We start from the raw sequence: 26,818 nt of genomic DNA on the forward strand, positions 1-26,818 counted from the left end.
TTAAGCGATTCGGACACATGACAATTATATCATTTCATATACGAAATGTATCCGAGTTACTTTAATTCTTTTCCCAGTGAAATAAAGATCATAGCATTCAATTATAAAGATTTCCTATGTTGACACCAAACAAACCTCAGAATATGATCACTTATACATCAAACCATATAAAACCCACATACCATTACAATAATTTCTATTTCATGTTTGTGTGTTGTGTTTTGGTATGTTCGGTTTTTAAGCCTTTCACGAAGGATGCACGAGACGTTTGCTAGGTATAAACATGTTACTCATTTTCGAAGACGCCACCAATTTAAAATGCTTAATAAAAAGATCAACTGTTGATCAGCCCTTTCAAGATTCTTTTTTTTTTTTATAAATATTTATGTTTTACCCATATATAAAATACTAACTTTAAAAACAACAATGCTGTGCTATCTGCTTAATGCATTGGTATACATAGTATTATACTATATTGTACTTTTGTATACAGTTTCTCACAACTCGTTATTTTTTAGGGTGACTCTTTTAAAATTATACTTCTATTTCATTGTATTTGGTATTAATTTGTGAAAGGTGCATGAGCTACTTTGCTAAAGAATTTGTTGTTGTTGTTATTGCATATTTCTCACAAGTGGTCACCACCTGTTTTATCTCTTTTAAAATTTACTGCGCTATCAGGTCAATGTGTATGTATATTTTTAATGCTATGGTTCTTTTTTTCTGTTCTTCTGAAAACGACATTTGAATTAATGAACCATTATAATTATAATCTTTCGATCTTTATATGAGTTAAATCTTTGCCAGAAATAAAAAAGATGAATTGAATAATCATATATCATTTTATTTTTATTAATTGGTTTTCAATATGAATACATGATCAAAAGTGTGACATGAAAAATATGAAATCATTACACAAAATGTTGACATTTCTAATGTAATATTTATGTGAAATATGGATAATTTATTGAGATACTAGAAGTCAATAACAATATTATCTATGAAATTAAAAAGTAAAAATGTACATAGCCTAAAGAGTTCAGTACACTCTAGTCTCTAGGGAGTATGTCCTTGGACAATATTTGTTTGGGGCGAATTGACCCTTAAAAATGATCCCTTTATAATATTTATCACGTCACGAAATTCTTTGGTGCTGTTTTGCATTAATGGGTGTAACCAACCTCTTTCTCCGCCTGTTGCTTTGAAACATAAAATACATTATTGACTGCATTAATATTTCCAGTTTAGACTTTTTATTTGCTGTATCGATAAAATCTTAATAAAATTCTATGTTTTGTTTATGATATATGCATATATAATATACATTTGTACAATTACCCAGTAAGAAGAGAGACGCTGAGGTATAATGAACTGATGGCAGTAACCCAAAGAACACAGATTTGTAGTAAACAGAGGTAGAATTATAAGAATTTAATCTTGTCATCGAACAAGGTTTACGCGAGAAAGTAAATAGCACATGCTTGGGGTTAATATACGCCATCAGCTGGGTCATTAGCTGCGCAATACAATTATTAATATCTATTTGGTGCAATACTATTTTTTCATATAAAAGATAATATTTCATTGCGAAGGTATTCATCCAAAAGGTATATTAAAATCTAATATAGACCTTATGGAAACAATAGCAAACAGCATTTTTATTTAGCTTTGTTTAGTATAAATTGAATATCAACAGAAACTTCGTGATGTTTCTGAAATTAAAATTATTGCATATTACAAAGCATATTTAATGATATTTCTTGGCAACAATCAAAAGGCAAAGGGGAAATATTATAACACAGACATGCAATATACAGATAACATTGACAATAACTTGTATAACAAATTAATAATAAAAAATATGGAATGACAGCAATTTTAAAAAATGCATAATTTACAATGCTGGAATATCACTTAAGTTTATGACAACAAAAACAAATGGACTGACGATCAAACAAAATATACAGAATATATATACTACAATATTCATCTCACTTAATAGCACTTTGATTTTAAATTTAATCTTTGGTATGTCGTAAATTAACACTTGAATAGTAAAATGTCATTTGTACATTTCAATAATTCACGCGTGTAAATTATCTTGGGACTCGTGAATATAGTTCCATTGTAAACATAATTATTCACAATATATCATAATGTATTACCTTACATTCTCAACACTAAAGTGAACATGAAAAATAATGAAAAACTAATTGTCACTGGGACTAGAATTCGACTAGTTGCATTAGTTTCAATTTTGTTTGCAATCAAACGCTGTTCTCTTTGGTACACAGACATGCAATATACCGATAACATTGACAATTACAACTTGTATAACACATTTCCAATCCAATGTCTGTAGATTTGTGTTTCTCCTTGTATTCGATATATACGGAAAATATAGAACTTTATTTGTTTGTTTACACCTATTTCCTTGACTCAGATGATATTTTCTTTACCATCCCGATTGTAATATGAAAAATATGTTTTATTTACATGAATGACCATTGTGGTATGAGTAATGAAAATGTAAACGCATTATGAATAAAAAGCAGATTGCAAAGTAGTTTATGTTACCCGTTTCTAATGCAGACAATTAGTTTTATCAATGAGGCATAATAATAGTGTTATATGCCAAATTGTTATGTCCGTCAGGTGTTTTCATTTAGTTAAGTGGCGCAATACATGTACTTTGTGTTGGTTTCCATTGCACATTATCACTTTCGTTAGCCGTAGTGTTCTGTAAAATGTTTCAGAACTATCACCAAAAATATGGTCAATCTGATTTCAGTTTTCAGTCTGTTTTCACTCTTGAAATTGCACGTTATAATATATACTTTGGAATTCAACGAAATCCCTGTCACATTTTTTTGTTATGAAAATATGTGTTTTAAAAGTTCAACGAAAAATGCAATAAACAGCACTACTTTTCCATGAATACTTGCAGACGCATTTTTCTTATCCAGTCCTTCTCTATATCCCAGTGACGTGTCGACAAGAGTTCCTGAAATGAAACAATAAATATTGATGTGGACCAAATTATCCGGTCGTCAACCGTTTAATATAATGATCACATAATATGTTTGTAAAAGTGAGAATAGAAATGGGGAATGTGTCAAAGAGACAACAACCCGACCATAGAGCAGACAACAGTTAACTGTATTCGTATAGTATGCAAACACTGCCTTTCTGGCCTGCTGTCATAAAGGCGCGGGCCTTACATGAGCGAGGAGTGACATTTGAATCAGTTTCAGTCTTCGTTCAAGTATTGCCTATTTCTTAAAAAATCAAAGACAAGAATTGAATAAATGGCTTCAATGTATTTCACGATGAAAAAAGCAACTTGTACTGTTTTGCATAACAACATTTATTTGTACTCGCTCCTATGCAGACCAAAATATCGTAAAGCATATGATTTTTCTTGTTTGTTGTAAGTTCAAATAACTATTTTAGAACAAGGTATATGCTTATTAATTTTATTCATTTATTCGCATATAGAAATTTCATAAAATGTAATCCAATGAGATTTTTTAAGCCTTGTGTACTTTCTTTTCGTTCCTATTTATTATATATCGATATTTGCGTGCTATTTCAATACTGTTTGTAGATGTTTTATGTTGTAATTTCCATATTTTGTCTTTTACGCATATATATATATATATATTTAAAACATGAACTTAAAACTTCTGAAAAGAAAATAATCCAACAAATATTGACTTATAATTAGTTGTGTTTTTAATATTTTGACATTTAATCATAAACAATTTCAAGTATCATTATAGCAGCTTCATAATTGATATTGTCAAATTAAATAAAGCAACTCAAATACGCCAGCTGAATTTAGATTAACAGATCAACAACACTTCAAATGTTATTTTAATTCAAACAAGTATTGCTCATGATATGACACATGATGCGACAAAACGGATACCCATGTGTAAAATGAAAATGACTAATCTAGCAAAATGCTTTTTCTTTATTGTTCTTGAGAATTTGTCGCGTTTCAAAAGATAAAAAAAACTGTTCTGAAGTGACTGACTCATAATTATCTCAATCTGCATGATCTTTGGGTGGCTGTTTTAATTAATGACTAAAATAATCTATTATGTGTAGCTTACCCCGTTTATCTTTGTTACCAGCAGCTGAAAGAAAGAACACCATTAAATTATGCATGATTACACGCAATCAAACATCTAATTAAATCTTAAGAAAATAAAAATTAACCAAGCAGAGAATACATATCCTTTCTCGGTTTTCATAGCATTCCACTGTTACCGGATTTGCATTTATATCTGCTTCAAGGAAATGAAATACTAAAAAAGACTACGTATTTGATTGATAAACATTAATAATATATCACCAGTCCAGCATCTCAGTACATCTGTACTGGCATGAAAATATTGTTGAAATTCTATTAATTTTGATAGAATGAAATTCAAAACAGTGTGGCTGTGGCCATTGATTGACACATTAAATTCATCCATTGACTGGGACAATTTAGGTGAACGTTTGTATTTAACGACCACTGCTCACTATGTACTTTTTAAAGACACTTAAACTATGGGGTCACCAAAGGTTCTCAACACCTTAATAAAGTAATTCGAAAAATTAATCAGAAATAACACGATGTTTTGATTTATATCAATTATATAAATCAAAACATAAAGGTTATTCCTGATTAATTTTTCGAATTATTTTATAATTAAAGGCGTTAAGAAACCTTTGTTGATCCCACAGTTTAAATGTCTATCGTAGGTACGTCGTGAACAGTGGTCGTTACAGACAAACGTTCACGTAAATTGTTCCAGTCAATGGATGAATTTAATGTGTCAATCAATGGCCACAGCCACACTGTTTTGAATTTCATTATATATTCCAGAAAACCATGGTCACGTAATAAATATATTTCTCTTATTAATAAATCTCTAATACTTTCGATTCCTTGTACGGTTTTTAGTATATGGGCTCATGGAAGTATTATATTGAATATAATATACTTCCATGATTGGCTTATCAAATTTTAATGAGGCTTTTGATTTTCAAATAATGCCGGCATGACCTCGATCATCACTGAAGAGACATCGAAATGCACATATATGGTGCAGTAAAATTGGTATTTCAGCAGATTATTTATAATGCGGAACAGTAAGCTGAACTTGTCTGAAAATTCAGATAGAAAAGGATTATATTTTGTTTTATTAAAAGTATTAAGTAACGAAACAAAAAACAACGTTTTATTCCATTTAAAAAAAAAACCTTACACATGTCCTGTTTGAATAGAGAAGGAAAATGTATAGTGGCTACTGACTTTGAAGTTATAACTTTGAAACAAATTCTCAATAATCGTTGAACGTTATTCACCATTACACGAAGCATCAAATTGAATGATCTATTTGACATCTTATTGTAGGACTATAGTAAGCTGTCTCTGGTAAATGAATAAATATTGAGGGTCGTATTGTCTTGCGGAAACACAAAGAAATGATGATTTCTCTAACTGCGGTAAATCGATATAAAATACCATTTGTCTTCTGATAAACACTTCATACAAATTCCTTTATCAAGTAACAATATTCAATTCCTCTTAACACGAAATGTATTTTTCTTGTAGTATTTTATTTGGCAGATGGCATGAACTCTTGGAAGAAGAAAATGGACAATTGAAATATTTCATTGCAGACTATTGCTATATGTCATCACAGACACGTCTTAAATAACCGTATTATCACAGAAGATATATTTAAAGATCTGATAACGACCTATAGGCAGACAATTATATTTTTGTTTCATCAAATATAGAACAATTATGTTGGTAACTATGATAAAACACAACCAAAATCCAATTTCCTGGTTTTATAACCCTGACTTTCTCACACGTTGCAGAATAATCAAAGTATAAGAGGTTACACTGCACAATCATTCATAATTAAAGACTTCGGAATATTAAATTAACTTTCAGAAGATTTTACTCCAAGAAAGCAGAGAAATTAGCACGCCAGAAGTAAAGTACATTTCTATGCCTAATTCGTAGTTAGTGAGAAAAAATAGAGGGATCGTGTCTATATCACTCAGCAAATAAGTATAAACATTGTAGTATCATCAGAAACAACTCTTGCACACTGATACGTATAAAATTAAGAGGATGAGGTAGGATTGCCAATGCAATAACATTTTACCAGAGACCAAATGACATAATAGAAGTAAGCATCTATAGGTGATGGTACGGCATTCCACAATATTAAAATGATTTGTTATGTATGCGTTTTGTTTTACATTTTTGCTTTCTATATTTGAAAAATCTTCTCGTCTAAATTTCACTAACATTTACAATAAAGATGTTTATGCGGAGTTCATGAATAAATCATATACTTTCATTTCACTGGTAATCCAACCATTTGTTTCCCTAGTAATATTTTGTGGCGTTTTGTATATGTTCGCCAACAAACACTTCATTTGCGCCAATTTGTTTTCCATTTTTCAAGTTTTTCACCAACGTAGGCTCATTTCAAAAATGAAATCTTAAAAACTATCTTTACACAACATAGAAACTTGTTGATATTAAAATTTAAATCCAAATTTAAGAGAATCATTTAGTGCTCTACATGATTTTTGCGTAGACATTTCATGTTCATACAGCTACTCAATAAACTACATCACTTGTATTCGACTGCATAAGCGATGAGCCTAGCTTTTCCTAGAAATGAGCAGCACTAACGAATTCAGATAGAGAGAGATAGATCTAAACGGGCTCCTTATTTTAGATATTAATAAAAATAAGATGAGGGTATATTCTGATAAGACATTAACCAAATGATAAACGAAATTTCTCGATTGAGTTGCTGTACTTTGTCATTTTGTGGGCTGCAATAGCTTGCCATGCGCGGTATGTTTTCACTCAGTGTTGATGGTCGTACGATGATCTAGTTTCTAACCCTCTGAGTCATTTGGTCTCCAGTGGAGGATTGTCTCATCCTTAAACCGTATCTTTTCATTTAACAATAGATAAGCATGCATCAATACAAAATGCTAAGCTTCATATTGTACCGAGTCTAGACATTGTGAATAAAATCAACAGGGACTTTCGAAGATCTATCCTCATTATTAGGTATAAATAACATATATTATGTTAAACGACAAATCATTGCTGATTTGTGTAGAGTTAAAACTTGAAAACAGATTAGTTTAATGGAAATTTGTATCCCTAATTACGTGGCTGATTTATACAAATCCGACAAGTCAAGTAAGTTATCACGTAATAAGTTCGTATAAGTCTATGAAATCTAAGGAAATATATTTGAAAAAACTTACTATTTAAAACTTGGGCGTGTTTATGTGTTGTAAGAGCACCCGCACGGCACAAATAATAACCAGAATCGTCCATTTCAACCTTGTCTATGTACAAATCACTTTTAATTGATTTGCCTTTTAGCGACAAAGCTTTATAAATAGTGGCTCTAGTGTTCTTTTCTAGTTCATCGCCGTCCTTAAACCAAGCAATATCTTCTAGTGGCGTTGTCGCTTCTGTCGCGTTACATATCAGATGTAGAGTATCTCCTATTTCTACGTGAAAATTGCCTGTGATCTTTATTCCTGTTTGATAAATTTAAAAATAAAATAACATGTATATTCTGCTATAATGTACGTTTAACGAAACAGCATTGCCGGAAAATGAATGATATTTTAAAAGGACGCATGCTGTCATCTTGCTGCAATTGACTGTTGTCTGCATGTGGTTGTGAATTCGCGGGTGCTGCATGAATAGTAGTAGAAGCTTACACTATTAAGGCGCCCAATCTCGCTCCTTTTGGAGTTCATGTGATTATCTTGATTTTTATTCTTAACCTATTAGTATTTTGAATTACTTCAAATACTATTGCCTATATTTACGTTAAAAAGAAACTATAAAATGTAGATAAAATGAAGATAAAATGATTATGGAAATTCTTTCGAAAAAAGTTATTAGTAGATACAAAAAGACACACTATACTTTAAAGTAACTGGATAATCTGTATAGGTAATTAAACATTTAGAATATTGCAGATGGCCTTAAATAGAACAATCGGCAGCATAACTAGAACATTCGTCCAGCATGCGTTGTTCATTCAAATGCAATTAAAGTGACTTATTAATAAGATACTTGTTTCTTCAATAAATTGGTGGTATCGTCATGAATTTGAAGCAAATATTTGCCACCAGACAACAAGCAAGCCATACCTAGTCATTAAAACTGACGACCAATGAATGTAAATAATACTTCCCCAAAAACCCTAAGAAATAACAAATATGTTAACGAAACTGCGAGTTATTGCAGGTCTTCGTCATAATTTTTTTAACATATTCCACGAAGAGTTAAAATAATTGAATTTGCCTTTGTCCTTGGTTCACCTAATTATTTTATATTGCTCTCAATATATTTACTGTGTGTTAATTTGCTCTGAAGACAACAAAACATGAAAAGAAGTATGCAATTATCCTTTCTCTAAAGCTAAGCTTAAACATAATTAAATTGTCTTTAATTTTAACGTTCTTGCCAAATTGACTCTCTCAAGAACTTTTCTAAAACACATTTTTCATTTCTAAAACCTAAATTTAGATAATTAAGATACAGCATGTATTAAATTCTATGTTTCTTTAATTAGAACAAATGTTAACGAGTCTAAAGTCTTAAATTAAAAGTGTGCACTTTGCTTGAGGTTGTAAAATTTACAACTTTGAAAAAAATAACATCATTACGGAGTGTAAGGTATCACAAATTGCTGGAAATTATTTAGTTTCAATAAAGCTATCAGCCATAAGCCATCTTGATTAAAACCAAACGTAGAGGTATAATTTATCTACAGCGATTTACTGATTAAGTGTTAACGCCTTTTTAAATTAAATTATATTTTACTAAAATATGAGCTGCCATTAACTTAATAATTTAGTATTTACTATACTTAATAACTACAATAGATAGGGGTGGTGATGCATCAATGTTATGATGATTGGATGAATTCTGATGTACACATTGAGTTTGATAGGTAAATGTTCAAAGTTTGATATTTTACACGTTCAAGACTTCTGGAAATTGTATATTGGAACTTAATCTGATCATTAAAACGATGCAGGCAGGGGTTCTATTTTCCGTATTTACAATGAATTATATATATATATTTGACGACATAACACTTAGGCTAATTTGTACATTAATTAAATTTGATCTGTTAAGGTGTCACAAACAGGTTAAATATGAAGTACCAAAGTGTCTACTGAGGAACATTTTGACCTTTTTACGCAGTAAATGCTATAAAGTATTCTATTAACGAAATGTCATCACGATATATAACAATAGTCTTACCTGAAGGTTCTGGTTGTATTTGTGGTCTTTCTACAATATTAAGAGATATCTGTATATAACATTTGCATGTATATTTTCTTACAATATACATAATAATGTGTGATTGTAATTTCAGTCGATGAAACTGCTGTTTAATTGTTTGGTTGACGTCTATAGTGGAAAATATATGTTGCATATTTAAGACGAGAACATGCTAAAACGATCTGATACTGAGGATTAGAAAGAGTGTTTATATATGAATTATGTTTGTTTGATGTCCAGCAGCAGATCATAGCATGTCTATTTAGGAAAATAATAAATAAAGATTAAATCTGATAGATATATGATCTGCAATGTGATGTATACGGGTTAGAACTTTGGACAGCGAATGGATAATAAAGTTTTCTGCATTAGGACAACATTTCCCTTCCAACAGGCCACATGAGGACTCCTTAAAGAGTTTCTGAATTTAACGATCTCTTTTTGACCGTAATTTTCTGAAAAATTCTTTTTTTTTTTTATACATCCCACTCAACCAAACGGACAACCTTCTTTAACCTGAGTTCTTCTGCCGGATGGAGGTTGTCCAGGTGATAATTTCTCTTTACTCAATTCAATTTTCGAGTGGGATAATAAAGGGAGTCACTTGTTATATTATAAAATAAAGTCATGTATGGTGTATGGTGTATGATACATAAAGCCAAATATTTTTAATATGTATAAAAAAGGATATTAGGCTGTTTAGATAAAGCACTCCATTTTACTTGGTTCGTTACTTTTTGCGCTTATTTCTCCCCCTCCCCCCTAAAGTCTGTATTAGCTAAATGCCATCTAGACCTTAAATGCCATCTAGACCCTTAGATCTTAGGTGTATCATGTTTTGTTCAACCAATCGATTCCTTACAGAACTATAATATTACCTAGTACTTGGAGGTGGACAGTCCTCCGCAGATTTCTATCCTTTGTACTGATTTGACACTCGTATGTGCCTGAATCTGAATCTTTTGCATCCCTTATGTGCAAATTCCAATTGTTTCTATGGATTATATGATGTATCTGAACTCTTGAATCTGATACATACGTCATCTTTCCTACTGTTAAAGGATTTGTATCTGACATTTTCCTCCATACTACCTAAAGAAAGAAAATATCGTATTACATCATCAAATTTCCACTGAAACTGATACCATACGTTTTTTGAGATACAAAAGACATTGTGTCTGTGCTTTTGTTATGAATTCAATATATTGAACTTATTTCGTGATCAAAGGCTACCAAGGAGTTTTCGATTTCTTATATTATTATTGAATATAATACATTAACTGGATATGTAGGTACACATATATATTGTTTAGCTCAATAAATCGTTTTATGTATGAAGTTTCTTATGTACAATTGTATTACCAATCGTGAAAGTTCAAATAAATCAAACATCACTTTTAAAGCTATTTTACTGTAAAATTATCGAGTTGAGTCTAATAGTACAGCACTGATAAAATATCGAGTATGCTAGTAGCTCCTCCACAAGCAGCCAGTTTTAATATATGATTATAAACCTAAATGTTGCACGAGATTCACACTTACTTAAAACGTTTTATTTTTATTTTAGAAATAACCACTACAATATCTGTTTAAGGAGGCTCGCGGGTATAAGATTTTCAGAAAAAAAATAAAAATTAATTTTTCATTACAAATTTTATTGATTACCTTAAGTAGCTGTTACTTTATCATATGGTACAAAAATCATTCCAAAAAATCAATTCGTGTTGGCCCCAGCGGACTTTTAAAATGTAGTTGTCATTGAAAAAGCTTCAAATTATCTCCCTTTGGTGCAAAAATGCCATTTTTTGGCATAAAAATTGAAATATCTTTTTTAACTCATCGGTGACCTATATTTTTTATTGCTGTTTTCGAATAAGCTGTACATAGACTAAATAATTGTAAAATTTTTGCGATTTCTGTAATTTAGTTCTTTTTTTATTTCGATATTGCCGCTATTTCTCCTATTAGTTCAACAGAAAAAAAGGACATTAACAAAAATGTATGCTCCTTTCGAAGGCAGATTGTGAGCGTAAATGAACGGTGACCCCATTTTTTTATTTCATTTTTCTATTAAGTATAAGATAAAAGTTCATTTATAGAAAAATATAGAGAAATCCTATATTAAATAAAAAATTTCATTTAGACCCGCGAGCCCCCTTAAAAAGAATTTAGCAGTCGAAAACACTATTCAGTGAATTTTAAAATTTCTACACGTTTTGTAATGTGGTAATCTTAATGATGGTCTTTTGTTATACGACCATTGTGAGGCAATGACTAACTGTATATGTAACTTTATAATTTACCTCCTATATTTTTCTAGGAATATAATTAAAAGTTAAAAGCAGACGCTTGGAGACCGTGTATATTTCACATGGTATTTGTAGGTATGGTTTATCTCAATACACGGTTATAGTAGTGGTATACGCCCCTTTGTGAAAATACAACACGGTCTTGAAGGAAATCTGAAAGGTTTCAACAGACGAAGACATTGATGATGAACGATTGAAACAAATGCAAAAAAAAAACAAAAAAAAAAAACACACCAAAGCTTACAAGTTGTTATTATTGGCATTTGATTTTGTATTGACCATTGATAGTAGGTTCTAAATGTTGAAGACATGATCACTTTGCTACTAGTCTAAATGAAACTTACCAAGATAGTCAGTAAGATATATTCGTCATACTATACATGCATGATAGTATATTGATATATACAGCATTGAATAAAAAATGCTACATATCTAAATATACGAGAACAATATATTTGTAAATTTGTGTAACATTAATCAATTAAACAAACCGTTTTTGTCCCCAGATTTTCTACAACACACGTCAGTACAGCTGTATGTCCTTCAAAGACAGTGAAGTTTTGTTCTGATGGCGCAAACGAGGGCTGAATTGGCACCAACCTTTCTCCATTTCTATATCGACCTCTTGGGTCGTAACCTGCAGAAAAAATAGCAGATACAAATGTATTATAAGCTTCCAAACTCCTGAGTGTAAAAATGCATAGGAATGCTTTGCATTCATAACATCTAGGAAATGGAAAGATCTAAATAAATGTGCTAATTTCATCAAAGATCTTCAACATTGATATTTTGTACGCCAGACGCGCGTTTCGTCTATAAAAGAATCATCAATGATGCTCGTATAAAAAAAGTTAAATATGCCAACAAACCATCGTAGTGCCTACACTAATCTTTAGTTTTAAAAAAACCCAAACATATAGAAAATGGCCTGTTTTTCTTATTTTGAGTTATTTGTTGTGATTTGATGGGAATAAATTTAAATAATGTTAATGCTAACAAATATTATTTTGTTTATGAATTATAAAGGAACAATAAAATATATCATAGTCCTAGAAAGATACACAGGGCCGATATCAAAATATAAAAAAGACGAAAGAAAAGATATGAAAGTATTACGCAGAATACAGCAACAATAATCTTGAATTGTCTCGATGGGTTACTTAAGCTGCTGTGGATAGGTAAGTTTTGTGTGTGTAAAGACGTTACACGTGCAAGTAACATAAATTTGACACTAATCGAAAATATGTGAAATATTGGCAATCATACGACATCTTCTTTTTTACATAATAGAACGTCTTCAACTATAGTTTTAGGTGCAATAAAACGTTTTCAACGCTGTAATGAAATGTCGCCACTAGTACATGTGTACTAGTATACAGAGAAGTTAAATGCGTTTGAAAGATTATGTCTCTGTGTTTTCAATAGAAATGATATTAATAACAAACACAAAGACTTCTCAAATTTAGGTCTTCGTTTAACGAATATTACCCTCAAATACTAAAAATAATACAGTTAGAGTTTCAAGGACACGTGTTTGTATACTGCTGTCCAAACAAATTAACATTTTTATCATAATAAGAGCAAGAGTGTTTCATACCGTTGTCCAGACACTTTAGCATCTTCTATGAAGACAAGAATAAGGTAATAATTAATTAATTGACAACATTTATTGATATAAACAGACAATTAGCTCTCGGATTAATTGTCAATAACTATGTTGTCTAATATTTTTGGCAGTGCAACACCACGGACGAGGACGAAATAAAAATATTAACATTCCATGTTCGTCTGGTTTACTTTGTAGGTAATCATATGTCTTTAGTTATGTTGGGGTGTAAATCAACTTTAAGTGATCAGTTAATGTAATACTGGTATAATAATTGCAAGACACCGGCAATAAATCAATGCTTTCCATTCAGAATACTATGAGCTGATATTGTAACACTCAAAGAGTATATAACCCATAGCTTGCAAACTTTTCAATATAAAGTACTTTATCACAGAAAAAGAAACGCCACACAACCACAGAAAGAAAACCGCCACATTATTTCAGAAAAAAACCCGGCACACAATCACAGAATAGTCAGAAATTTTCAATATGCTTTAAATAAACTGATATTGCAGGTTGATTTATAATAGATTGATAGATGTATGTAACAGAGATACATGTATGCTCACAAGCTAACAGTATATTAGAACAAATTAACAATTTATACCATCGGTAGGGTCTACGAGTGGGTCGATCGTGATGAAAAGAGTAGATTTTGACTGCCAATTGAAAAATAAGAGCTTATATTCGGATAGGGATTGTTTTTCAATACAAACAGCCACGAATGATCCACTTTAGTAAGGATTCACGGGTGTATTGGAGAAGTCACAAAAACGAGCATATATATGTGGAAACCTTAGTCACTCCTGCAAAAAATATGGTTTATCAATGTACCCTGTTTCTCACTAAAACGACACTTTGTGTCTGATGATTCAAAGACCATGTCGAATTCTGTTCCGAGAGTATAAAACATACATAATATTTTTGTAGATGTTTTTTTGGATGGGAATATTATATATATCTTATCCGTCATCCGTTAATTGTTTCGTATCTGTCAGTTTAGACGGTATATGTAATAATTATTGATACCCTATTTTGTCTTGTCAATAAATGAATAACAAATTTTGCCATTCTAAAAACCTGGTTAGTCTACACTCTATTATATATATAGAATGAAAATAGCTCTTTATAAACTGTACTATTTTCTGAATTAACGGTCTAAGCCAAACATTTGAAGGTCAAGGATGTATAAGTACCGACACACGCGAGTAGCTTAATGACCAACAAAAGATTTTTGCCTAAGATAGTCGCAATATTCATATCATAAAATAGTTATATAATTAACTGCTGGTTGTGGAAATTTCAAACATACACTTTTTTAAAAAGGTTATCGATTTGTAAAGGCATTTAAATGTTACAATTTCCATGATTTCGATTCAATTTCATTCAGCAGAAATCCCGAAATTGGTATCGATGCCATTCAAAGGTTGTTCCCTGATATTTGACATGGCTTAGTTCCGTGTATATCAGCAATCGCCTTTCGAAAAACTTGAATCCAATAATAATAACCTTTCAAACACATCCCCATTATCAAGTCAATCTTTTGGTGACAAATGAACTTGTTAAAAGTATTCGTTTTTTTTATTGGATGTAAAATCTTTATTACACAGTCTAAGGTGTTATTAAATATTCTTGTAATTATTGTATTGCGATTGTGCAGTCCTAATAGGGTTGAAAATAAAAGTACAAAATATCGTTGCTTCTTTCAGAACAGTACTTTTTTTAATAAAGGAAATATAATCTTATATTTTTATTACCACACTTAAGAACTATACTCAAACGATCGCACATGCATTGTTTTGAATGTTTACAAATCCTTATACATTGTGTATTAAAAACAACAGCTCCAGAACAGATAAGGGGGGTAATGTAGCATACTTTCTCCACACACTGGGATTGTCCACAATTTGTCAGGTATTTTTAATATCCTGCTAAACACTAAAGACGCAATACAGTGCACCTTTATTTCAACAAAGAGCAGTAACGTCTTTTAATATCTAGGTTTAAGAAAATCTTTAGAATGAAATTAACATGTCAGCCTTTTTTTTATTTATATCAATAAAAAAAAATCGACTCAAAACTTGGTATGACCCTCAAAACCCCCTTTTCTATAAGTTTAATATTCATAATAAAAAAAAAGTTTATTTAGTTTAATGATTGTGAATTCTGCTACCTCATTGTATATACAAGGTCTATTGAGATCACAAAGTCAACAAGCAATATATATGGGTGTTAAAAACATATTAAAACAGTTATACGCATGGTTTATTTATATTTATAAATATCTAAATGGATGAACAGTTATCTTAATAACTAATATTTAAATAGTATAATGACGTTGATTGAGAAAACTGCAAAGGAATATACTTATATAAAATTTAGCTAGACATTTAAAAAAGTTCCTTCTAGTTCATTAAACAGAAGTCTAGAAAAAATATATATAAAAACCTTTCGATGATCATTAAATAACAAATTTGTGTGGAAATGATAGTAAAACGTCTTTTGGCTCACCATGACCTAAATGACTGAAATCAGCTATTATGACTTCCCGCCTATCGTCATAAACTGAAATAAGGAAAATGTATAGATTGATTTAAGGCAAACTTTGACTGAAAAATTGTTAGAAAATTATATAAGTCACATAGTTGTTGTCAGAGTAGCTAAAACACATGCAAAAATGTATCATGGTGTAAGAAGAATTTTAAATCATAGAGATCGATCATTGATTGTTGGTGTTAAATGTTTGGTATTTTCATGACAACCAGTTTTCATTGACTAAGGAAGCAGAATACATAAAATGAACCAACGATCTTCGGCAGGAAAAATTGCAATCCTAGTAAATCGTAGTCGAGCACACAAGAACACGATTAGTGATAACAGTAGAACTACTTAGACCAGTCGACCATGGAAGCACTCAAAACCCATGAGAGTAACACAATAATTGTCTGGACTGAAGAACAATAGCAGTTTGTTTTACTTAAACAAAAATCAATGTTAATTCTAAGAAAGAGACGGACAGTATCAATTAAGAATAAGGGTCAAACAAACTAGAACAGCCGTTTAACTAAATTAGCATAAACTGCTACATCAAGCTAGTAGATGGTATTAACAATGCAATGATGGTCAAACACATTAAAAAACAAAAACAGCATTTGTTACCTTGACGTTGTTGACAAGGTTAACAGATATTATTGTTGGATGCCTTAATTCACGATGACATAAATATAAATAGTTTTAAAATTTAGATAGAAAAAAAGTAGAATCAGAAAAATACTGAACTGCGAGGAAAACTATTGTACAAACAGCAAGAAATTAACAATCTTGTATATACGATCAGAGAACCATTTAAAGGTACAATCTTTGTTTTCGTTGACACAAAGTGTGCTCAATTAAACGTAATTGCTGTTGTATCTTTATACGTGTTAAACGCATATAGTGTGACAATTTGAATGTAGAAAAAAATATATTGCATTTTCAGTGAACTGTCAAAGCCAAGACTGTTGCATAATTTGTAATTGTCACATACTTGTATAACTATCTGATAATTAGAGTCGATTATAAACTGTTCTTTCTACTAAGAACGACACATGAAAGCATTTGGAAACATGTGCCATCTGGATTTTTATTGCTTTGGTTAATTTATATAATCCAAACTTGCATACAAACGAGAATACACCATTAGGTTCAATCTCAGGAATCTGGCATATTCGACGTAAAAAAGGGAGGAGAAATACCAAGTGGCCATTAGCTTGTGCATACTGCTTCACTGACATGGGAGAATAACAGATGATGATATGATAGATGGTAGTGAAAAGTTAGATGTATATTAAGGACGAGAACATTTTACTGCGATATGAATATGAACCCTGCTTTATATTAGACCAACACGTGGATTATTATGTGCTAGCTCACAAGGTAACAGTCATAAAATGACATGTTTCTATACCCGGAAAATCTTTCCGATTACGAGTTGACTTGACTTAGACTTACTTCTTAATGGCACGTGCTAAGCGGAGAAGCAGCGAATACAAATTGAGATTAGTAGTTGCATATAGGCTGTAGAATGAGTCTTTGCTAAGCAAATTAGCTTAAAAAATAATCATTGTCACATTGGAGATTTTGACTATTTTCCCTACACTTTTGTGACTGTACGTCGGGATAAACATCTTACAACTTCATGAACGGATCTGGAAGACATGGTTTTGTGCAAAGCTGAGAGTAAAATTGGAGAGATATTTACGCGAAAGCAAACGTTTAGATGATCAAACATGTACAAGTTTTGGAGTATGAAGAATTATAGCCAGAGTTGTTTATCCTATTAGACCGCATACAAAATCTTCTAATTGGAATAGCATGCACGTCCACAGTCATATGTCAACAAAAACTGCAGCCAAAATAACACAAAGTGGTCACTGCACAACCTGCAGGAATTAACAGACACCCACTTTACATATATTGACCTATAACTGACACAGGATATTATTAGCAGAGCACAGATGACCTTTGATAGAATATCAGAATCCCATCGTTGATATCAAAGAAGATGAGAAGACAAGCATGTTAATATGTATATAAAAGAAGAAGCAAGATCAACACAGGCAGATAAATGAAAATATGCAAAATAATCAAATCTATCTGAATCACTAGGCTTAGAACGGCAGAACGTTTGATTATAGTTCAAATTCCTTATTTAAATTGCATAAAATAAAACTATGGTAAAAGCTTAAAAACAGATAAAAGCCAAATAATAACTCTCTGATAAAATGCTTTGAGGTACTGGCACAGTTTTTATTTAGAAGTCCTCTTCCAATTAAATAACGGTTGAAGTAGTTCCAAAGCGGTTTAATACTACTTAATGAGTATCATAGGAAAGACATGATTTTGGTAGATGCCAATCTATAATCAGCACGATATTCATATTACTTAAGAAAGTAAAAGTAAATTTAAAGCTATACATTTCGAGGGATCAATATTTCTCCCGTTATATATAATAGTTCAGTAATTCGCAACATTAGATTTACACAGTAATGAATAAATTTCGTCAAGTAACACAGTTATTTAAAAGAAATGTACTGAATGTTCATTATATTACAACATAAGATGTTCAGGACCCCAGAAGAAGTACCCAAATTCGAATGATCCAATATTTAAGTCGATTATCTGATAAAATGTTTATCATTTCTGGCATTAAGAACGGGCAAAGAAAAATGTATGAAATAAAATGAATGATCTTTTGAAAACACTGCATACATGCTACAAAACATCAATAATGTTTAACGTTAGTCTCAAAACAATTTCATAATCTAACTTTTACAGCACGTTTTTTTTTCACTCAAAAAGTTGAGAAAAACATTTTTTAACATTCTATAAATGAATGACACAGTCAATAATAGAAGTCTGTGTCAATAAAAGTGCCAACTAAGAGAAAGACTGAGTATCTACATCTATTCTCCAAACACTTCAGGAATTGATTGTCTTGATTCGATCGTCCGAAGCAACAATGAAGATATTTCTCACTTTCAAATACCGGAACCCTATTGCTTTAACTACACTTTTTACTTATTGTAGCTTCGGTGGATACCCGGAACTGTTGAGAATATGTAGATTTAAATGATTGATAACGGTGTCCAATCAATTTATTTTTATTGAGCCCATCCATGTGGATGGACATGAAATAAACTGCATAAATGATTACAGATTATACCTGATTGATGTGGTTTCCGATATGTTGCTATCACTCAATCACCTTGATCCCCTTTGTTTGAATTATATTTCAATTTAGCCCAGAGTCTTTCATTATTCATATGATCAAATGTTCAAACGTTTAGAAATTTCATATTTATGGAAGAAAGAATATTTCTGATAAAGATCTGTTTGATTACGCTTTTATGCTGTGCTTGTAATTAGTTTAACTTCGTCTCTGTAATTCAAATGTGAATGTCTGAAAGCTTAATTTAGAGTAAACAGAATTTCTGCATAAAATGTAGCTAGACAAACGATACATATATTTACCAATATTTGAGCAAGTGGTCAACCTTACGATTTTATTATTTACATGTACAAATTAAAAAGCCAGTTTTATTTCGACCGACTAAAGAATATTTATATGGAAGCTAACACGGGTGCGATTTAGCGTTAAATGACCTGGAACTATTTCGTCTTAGTCAGGTATTGGTAGTTCCATAGGGAACGAGGAAACGATTTCCTGCCGTCTGTCATTGAATTTCAAGCACACGCAATTACCAACGTTGTTATTCCTAAACAGCTGTTATTGTGATGTGTCATTATTATTAAAAAGAGTCAAAACGACACCATAAATATTAAACTGAGAACAAAGTACTTAAAAGATAAATCGATGGCTATTAGTAAGATTTACGACTTTAAGACTTTTTGCAATTACATAATGGTTTTTACCTTCGTTAATTGATAAGGTAAACAGTGCTTTATTGCGTGCGATCTGTTAACAAGTGAGATAAATGAAACATTGAAGGAGAATTGTCAAATTAAACAGCAATCAATTGATGCAGTTACAACTTAAAAATAGATCAACAAAATGTCAACAAATATAAGACATTAGAAAAAAATAAAAAATTAAAATTACAATAATCAATAATTTTAGACAGTAGAATGATTTCATCGAACTCATAGAATCCCATATATAAAATTAATATTACCTAGCAAGTAGTACATGCCAAACCAACTTTGTCGAATATGAGGTCGAATATAAAGGACACTTTACACACGAAGAGACAAACATATGGTAATAGAACATGTGTAAATGACAACAAAATCTGACAATGAACAAACACAAAAAATGCAAGCATGGACACGGCCGACACTCGGCTAACCGAGAGTTTGGTCGGTTAATCTATATTGAGTATGCGGCTATATCGGCGGTTGGTCTGTTAATCGGGTTGGCTAAAGTCTGTTAATCAGGTGTTATCGAGAAAATCATTGCAAGGTCAGTATGTTTCATTGTATAACTTTTTAATTATATTTATATCATAAAAACTATTCATGTCTGACAAAACGATTTGGAGTACTGAATCCAGTGGTGTAATTATTTTTTTCTAGCTTCAATAAACGATCTATAAAATGAAAAGGCGAGTTACTCATCAGTAAATTTATACACATTTTACACACATAAAATGTAAACAAAAATGACAAGTTGGTTGAGTTTACTTGCATGCAATATTTTGAACATCGAAAAAAGACAGGCATTATGTTTGTTTACCATATTAACATCAATATGTGAAAAATCTACACGAAAAACTATATTTTGGTGACATAAATCAATTTTTGATAAAAATGTGGTCTGTTAATGGGTCGGATGTATAAAACTCGGTCTGTTAATTGGTCTGTTAAGAGTTATGAATGACATTACAAGCATAATTTAATTGCTATATGGGGTGTTATCTGAATAAAAGGATAGACTCAAGATTAGTGGCTAGAATATATGGAAACAACACATGAACAATGAAACATAAGTTTAGACACGCGTTTTGTCTACGAAAAACTCATCAGTGACGAAAAAAATGTTTAAAAGGCCAAATAAAATACGAGGAAACACAACTAATACCGGCGTCACACATCAGCGTATAGCACTGGCGTGTTCAAAATCATTTACGCTGCCAATACGCTAGTAATTTTGGATGCATTTAACCTGTCAATCATATTTGTAACGTGTGCAAAACGAGCTTTAAGCGTGTATTGGGCGTACTTGAAACGTATGTTGGCGTATGTTGTATGTTTTTTATGCTGCATACAAATTTCCTGGGATTGTAGCGTTCATCAAGCGTATTTACTTTCCTTCATTGGCTAGAGGAATAGGGGGAGGGTTGATATCTCATAAACATGTTTATCCCCGCAACAATTTTGCGCCTGTTACAAGTCAGGAGCCTCTGGCCTTTGTTAGTCTTGTGTGATCTAGTATACATATTTTTTAAGGGGCCAGCTGAAGGACGCCTACGGGTGCGGGAGTTTCTCTCTACATTGAAGACCCATTGTTGGCCTTGGCCTGCTCTATGGACGGGTTGTTGTCGCTTTGACAAATTCCCCATTTCCTTTCTCAATTTAACCTTTGTATTTCGACTTACTACAAACTTATGCAACGCGCTTTGAACGATTGCTAAGCGTTCCAATGGCATGCAACTAACGTATACCGACTTTGTCAATTTTCTCTGTACGTTTGGTGCACGCCGGTCTATACGCCAATATGTGACGCCGCCATAAGGTAATCTATTCCTGATGTAGAAAAGCCTTAGTATTCCAAAGAAAACGCATTGAATTTAACCAGCTGCATTGCAACACATGACAGATTCATAGATGTTACAGACTTTGAACAGACAAAAAAAATAAGGCTGATTGATAACTTGGCGTAAATAATAAATTCGTGCGAATTCGAGCGGCCAATCAGTCCATATAACGCTATATTGAAGTGACACAACCTTCAATGAAATGCAAAGAAATAAAATTAAAATAAAAGTTCTCTTTCTATAAGGATACTGTTGCACCGTATTGTAATTTTTTCGTCACAAGTACATCTCATTTTTTTCAATGTGAAAATATAAACTAAAGGTAGTAAGACTATTGTCGTGGCTAAATAACTCTTAACTGACACGATTTAAATTGTCCAACCCATTAACAGACTGTATTCCCCTAATATTCATTAAAATGTGGTATTACTCAACTTATATAACAATTATGAAATATTTATCAATGAGAATTATTTTTTTAGAACCAAAGTACTATTTTATGTCCTTTAAATCATATATAAAAATGTTTTTTAGCCTTTTATCCAAAATATTGCTATGCGTACAAGCATAAAAACCACATACTTGCGAGACGCCTTTTCGTTTTACTTAAAACTGCGCAGGCTATGCATTTTTTTTACTGGTGGAAAATGTTCTATGATAGATATCATTTTGTCAGACACTTTTCTTTTTTTGATGTGGTTCTCATAATATGGCAAAAATCTGTATATTTAACAGAGTTTAACATTAAATTGTGAGTTTTACTCTTAACAGACGTATAACCAACCCGATTAACAGACCAACCGCCGATATAGCCGCATACTCAATATAGATTAACCGACCAAACTCTCGGTTAGCCGAGTGTCGGCCGTGATGGACAATACAATTTTCCAGCCAAAACAGGAAGTGAGATCAAATGATCAGGGAGATTATACCAAGGCGAAAATCAAAATTATAAGTTGAAGATATAAGAGCAACACTATGACCCCTCCTCCAATAAATATGTCGAAACGGCAAACGCTAGATATTTACAAAACACTTCACAGAATATACGACAACTTGGGCATATCAATGATCATCTGTGATACAAATATTCAATAATGATTAATCAAATCGTGAATGTGTTTCTCAACTTTAGAAGGGATAACTTAATATTTACCAATAGGAACCCTTGGTTCGATAACTTTCTGTAAGCAGCAACATCCTATCACCTAAATGATGATAGGAAATGCCAGCTCTGGAAAATCGTTTAAACTGTGACATATATAACCCAGATATAGTATTTGCTTGAAAATGGCTATATACATAGAAACGTAAAGTTTACAATTAGAAATCTTCGTTTACAGCTTTTGTCGTAAAGTTTGTTTATCAGCCTACCCTAATTGCGTAAGGAAAGCAACAGATATGAGGAACTCTAACAAGTCTTTGGTGTTATCTATAACCACACCTAATTGCCATACATGTAGCCCTAAAGCAGTAACATAGCTTCATAGTACTATAACTAGCTTTGCATTCGACTCCCGTACCATTTTCTAGTGGTCTAAGCCGATAGTCAATCATATTCGGAAAGGGACAAAGCAGCTCATTAGGGAAAACGTCTACGATCAGTTATGACACACTCACCCCGAAATATTTTTCAAGAACTTTAGTAGTTGAAAGTTTACTGTAATGACCACGTCGAAATCTGACGCTCTAAATACAATCTGAATGTACATATACGGTTGTTTAGTCATTGACCAGGCTTACAAGTAAATATTTATCAGTATACCCAATCAATGACATACTTTATACAGTTAAAAGAAGTAACCCAAAACTTCTCATAAAATGTAAACAGTTAAAAATAATGAAAGAAAAATTAGAAGACTCCTAGGGATAGAAGTATCCAATAATGACAATGGGTTTACTACTTTACACCTGCTTCACCCATTACCTTAAATTTAACATGAGATTAAAATAAATAGGAAGAAGTAATTATTTAAGTCATAAAAAAGACCTTAAGCGTTTTATTTGCTATTTCGTGATACAGATTAGTTAGATTAAATCGATTATGGTAAACCGACTTTGATTAATTTTAGGGGTGGTCAATAAGACTAACTACTAACCCTTAAATTTTATACATTTGTAGAACAGATGAGACTTTATATTGCATTCTTTCAAAATTCGCAGTGACATTCATACATAGTGGTCCATCATATAAATAAATGGTAGTGAAAAATACCGGGGTTCCTAAAATAAGTCTTTTCCTATTCTTTAAGTACAAATACCAAACAAACGTTCTGTTTGCTACAACATTCTCAGTCTAAACATCTCATTAAACACACGTTAAAGTATCAATTTGTCGATCAATATACATCTTATAACATATTTTCAATTTTTATTGAAGTTTATTAGATGACTTTCAAATAATTCAATACTCTTTTGATACATAAAACTTTCAATATTCTTATGATACATTATACTATGAAAAAAGACCTTGCTCTTGTTTCAGACAGAACAAAACTTGCACCAAGAAATGTATATATTACACAGCATCATTTAAAACAAGTTAAATAAAAATATTCAGACACTAAGACGATAAATGACTTTATATTGCTTATATTGCAGCTCTTAACCGGACTAACATTTTTCAAAGTTTACATGCAACTTAAAATATGGAGAGGACATCCTACCAAAATTAATCGTCTTGAACATACAGATCGAACCAAAAAGCGACCAAATGCATATGAAAAAAACAATTCAACAGTCAAGTAACCTAGATGAATGCGATTTGGAAAAAGTATCTATTTTTTTCTCCAAAAAGAGTTTCAAAATCCCTGTCAGTCAATAATGTGTCTTGCACTCATAAGAACAATTCAAATCAAGACTGATTACAATGAGCTTTAGTTGGACAATAAAAACAGTAGTATTTGAAAAAAACATAAAAAGGGGCCTGTTATAGCTAATTTTCAATGTATTGGTTTTTGCTCATTATCGAAGGTCGATAACTTATTATGACTTAGATCCACGTCAATTTGATCTTCTTTGATAGTTATCTCATTAGCAATCATATCACATCGCCTTATTTATATTAGGAATTGAAAATACTTGATAATCAGCTCATCACACCCCCTGGATAGTAAGATCTCTAAATACAACATATAGTATTCTCAACAAGTACTTTGATGCTTTATAGTATTTGTCTTGGATCTATATTAAGTGCAAAAGAATTAAAGTAGGCTATTTAAAACCTGCAATCCACTCAAATAAATCATATCCTTGGTGTGGGGAGATATAAAAATGTGCATAAATCTCTTAATAACAGCAAATATCAAAGTTGTTATTTGCATATCGTAACATAATGACAAATTAAATTGTCACAACCCTCCATAAATCTTAGTTATATTTCAATTACAGGCTTTTAAAAGGTTTTAAATTGAAATTGATAAGGTATTAAATGGTTATTGTAGGCATGTTTAGATACCGATGCTGAATAAAATGTTACATCTTCTAACTAAAATGTCATCATATGCACTCAGTAAAGTTTAGCATTAAGTTTGACAGATATGTTAATGTGGTAATATTTCCGCTTGCTCGCACCCTAACTTTGAAAAAGTTACTCTCATAAAATTTTAAGAATTTATAAGTTTAGAATGTTGATTGTTAAACATTATTCCGGTTTGCTTATGTTTTATATAATACATGTTATAAATCCAGTTTATCTGGGTCTATAAAACAGGTTATTTAAATAACGATAAATAATGTCTCGCTATTTGCACTCTTAAAAGAAGTTAAGAAAAAAAAATCATATTTGATTTCTTCAAAAGTATTCTTTTTATGTTAATAATATTAATAATTGATATTTGATTTAAAACTGAAAATAGATGTAATTCGTGACAAATGACGAAAGTAAAAGTAAGCCAAGGTGCTTGAATACTTTTGACAGTTAGGCTTTCAAATACCTATAAGTGTTAAACTTTATAGTAAAATATCATATATGTAAAATATATGTAAAAGTTGCTAATTTCTTTCACTCACCTTCTGTATATCCCAATAGAAGTGTCCATATGATCCAATTCCAAAAGTTGCACAGAAAATGGCATATAGAGTAGTTTTTCTTGCATCTACACATTTTAATTTATTTATTTATTTGTTCTCCAATAACCTTTACCTACATATTATAAGACTTGTAACTTCTAACTACATTATTCCCGACGCCAAGATTTCCGCGTTAATGTCAAATCTTCTTATACTTAATCTACTAAATAACGTAAATATTTCTCTATTCCATGTCTTAATTATAACTCTTCATACAATATATCCACCTTGAATATTACACAAATATTATTTAAACTAATATATTATTCCCACATATTAAATAGTTCAGGCTTTCCTTCTCGCGTTAACTGTCACAATTTTTTATGCAACGATAAACAGATTAGCATAGTAAACCTATTTCAAACAGAAAATTCTTCGTTCGGGATGTTTTTTAATTCCTTCTCGCTCGTAGTACTACGTTTAAAACAATACGTTTCAATGCACTTATTGTAAGTATATTTTACAACTGAAATGAAAGACAAATACTGTAGGTAAAAATCCACAAATCTTCCTATCAATAAGGCGAGTTATTCAGCGACTATATAGGTAAAGTGGTTTGTGATTATGCTTTGATCATGGGAATTGTTCGTATAACTGGAATTAATCAATTTATGATAGAAATCGGCTATGCTCGATGAATGAAAACAACTCGAAAAACAATTTATTTGAGTCACCCAATGAACAGATCTGAAAATAGAATTTTATTGAGCGTTTACAGCGACTCAGGATCCGCCTATTCTCCGCCTCTTGAATTAACTTCAAAAAGACCCAACAATTTGTTTGCAGTAACCAAAGGTTTGACATATTGATTTAAAAAATATATTTTCAACTTCTTAGAGATTTTGTTACACAGTTCTTATTTCTTTTTGAAATTACCGAAAATTGCAAATACAATAAGTATCTGAAAACGTGAGTTTGAACATATTGTCACATCTGTTCAATTAAGGTCTAAAAGAATAATTGATTGAAGTGTCACGTCGGAACAAATTATTACAGTACAAATTTAAATATTTGATGAAGTTTTATCTTCTTGTGTTTCAGCGTAATGACAAATAAGCATGTTTTAAACTACAAGGTCATGAAACTTAGGACGTGGTCATTTTTACCTATTTACACATTGTAGAAGTAATTTATGAAACACTTTTTAAAGACCAACATATTAGACATTTATTAATGTAATTTAACATCTTCTTTACATGCTTTATAACACTACACT

General features: G+C 31.3%; 1 protein-coding gene across 1 annotated transcript; it reads right to left on the bottom strand.

Moving 5' to 3' along the window:
- Positions 1-823: 823 nt before the first annotated feature.
- LOC139520672 (zwei Ig domain protein zig-8-like) lies at positions 824-26,281 on the bottom strand. The gene is made up of 7 exons (XM_071313526.1): positions 25,543-26,281; positions 12,159-12,304; positions 10,237-10,450; positions 9,338-9,367; positions 7,309-7,590; positions 4,119-4,142; positions 824-3,004 (listed from the first exon to the last, which is right to left on the bottom strand). The coding sequence occupies exons 1-7, from the start codon at positions 25,634-25,636 to the stop codon at positions 2,874-2,876; spliced, it is 921 nt and encodes a 306-aa protein (XP_071169627.1). The 5' UTR covers positions 25,637-26,281; the 3' UTR covers positions 824-2,873.
- Between the last annotated feature and the right edge of the window lie 537 nt (positions 26,282-26,818).

This window comes from Mytilus edulis, chromosome 4, assembly GCF_963676685.1.
Source record: "Mytilus edulis chromosome 4, xbMytEdul2.2, whole genome shotgun sequence".
NCBI classification, from domain to species: Eukaryota; Metazoa; Mollusca; class Bivalvia; order Mytilida; family Mytilidae; genus Mytilus; species Mytilus edulis.

Excerpts from the sequence above, each read along its gene's own strand:
- LOC139520672 (XM_071313526.1), bottom strand. The coding sequence starts at position 25,636 with ATGTGTAGATGCAAGAAAAACTACTCTATATGCCATTTTCTGTGCAAC. Across the intron at positions 12,305-25,542 it reads TCTATTGGGATATACAGAAG|GTTACGACCCAAGAGGTCGA; the intron begins GTGAGTGAAAGA and ends TTTTTTCTGCAG. Across the intron at positions 3,005-4,118 it reads TGGTAACAAAGATAAACGGG|GAACTCTTGTCGACACGTCA; the intron begins GTAAGCTACACA and ends GTTTCATTTCAG.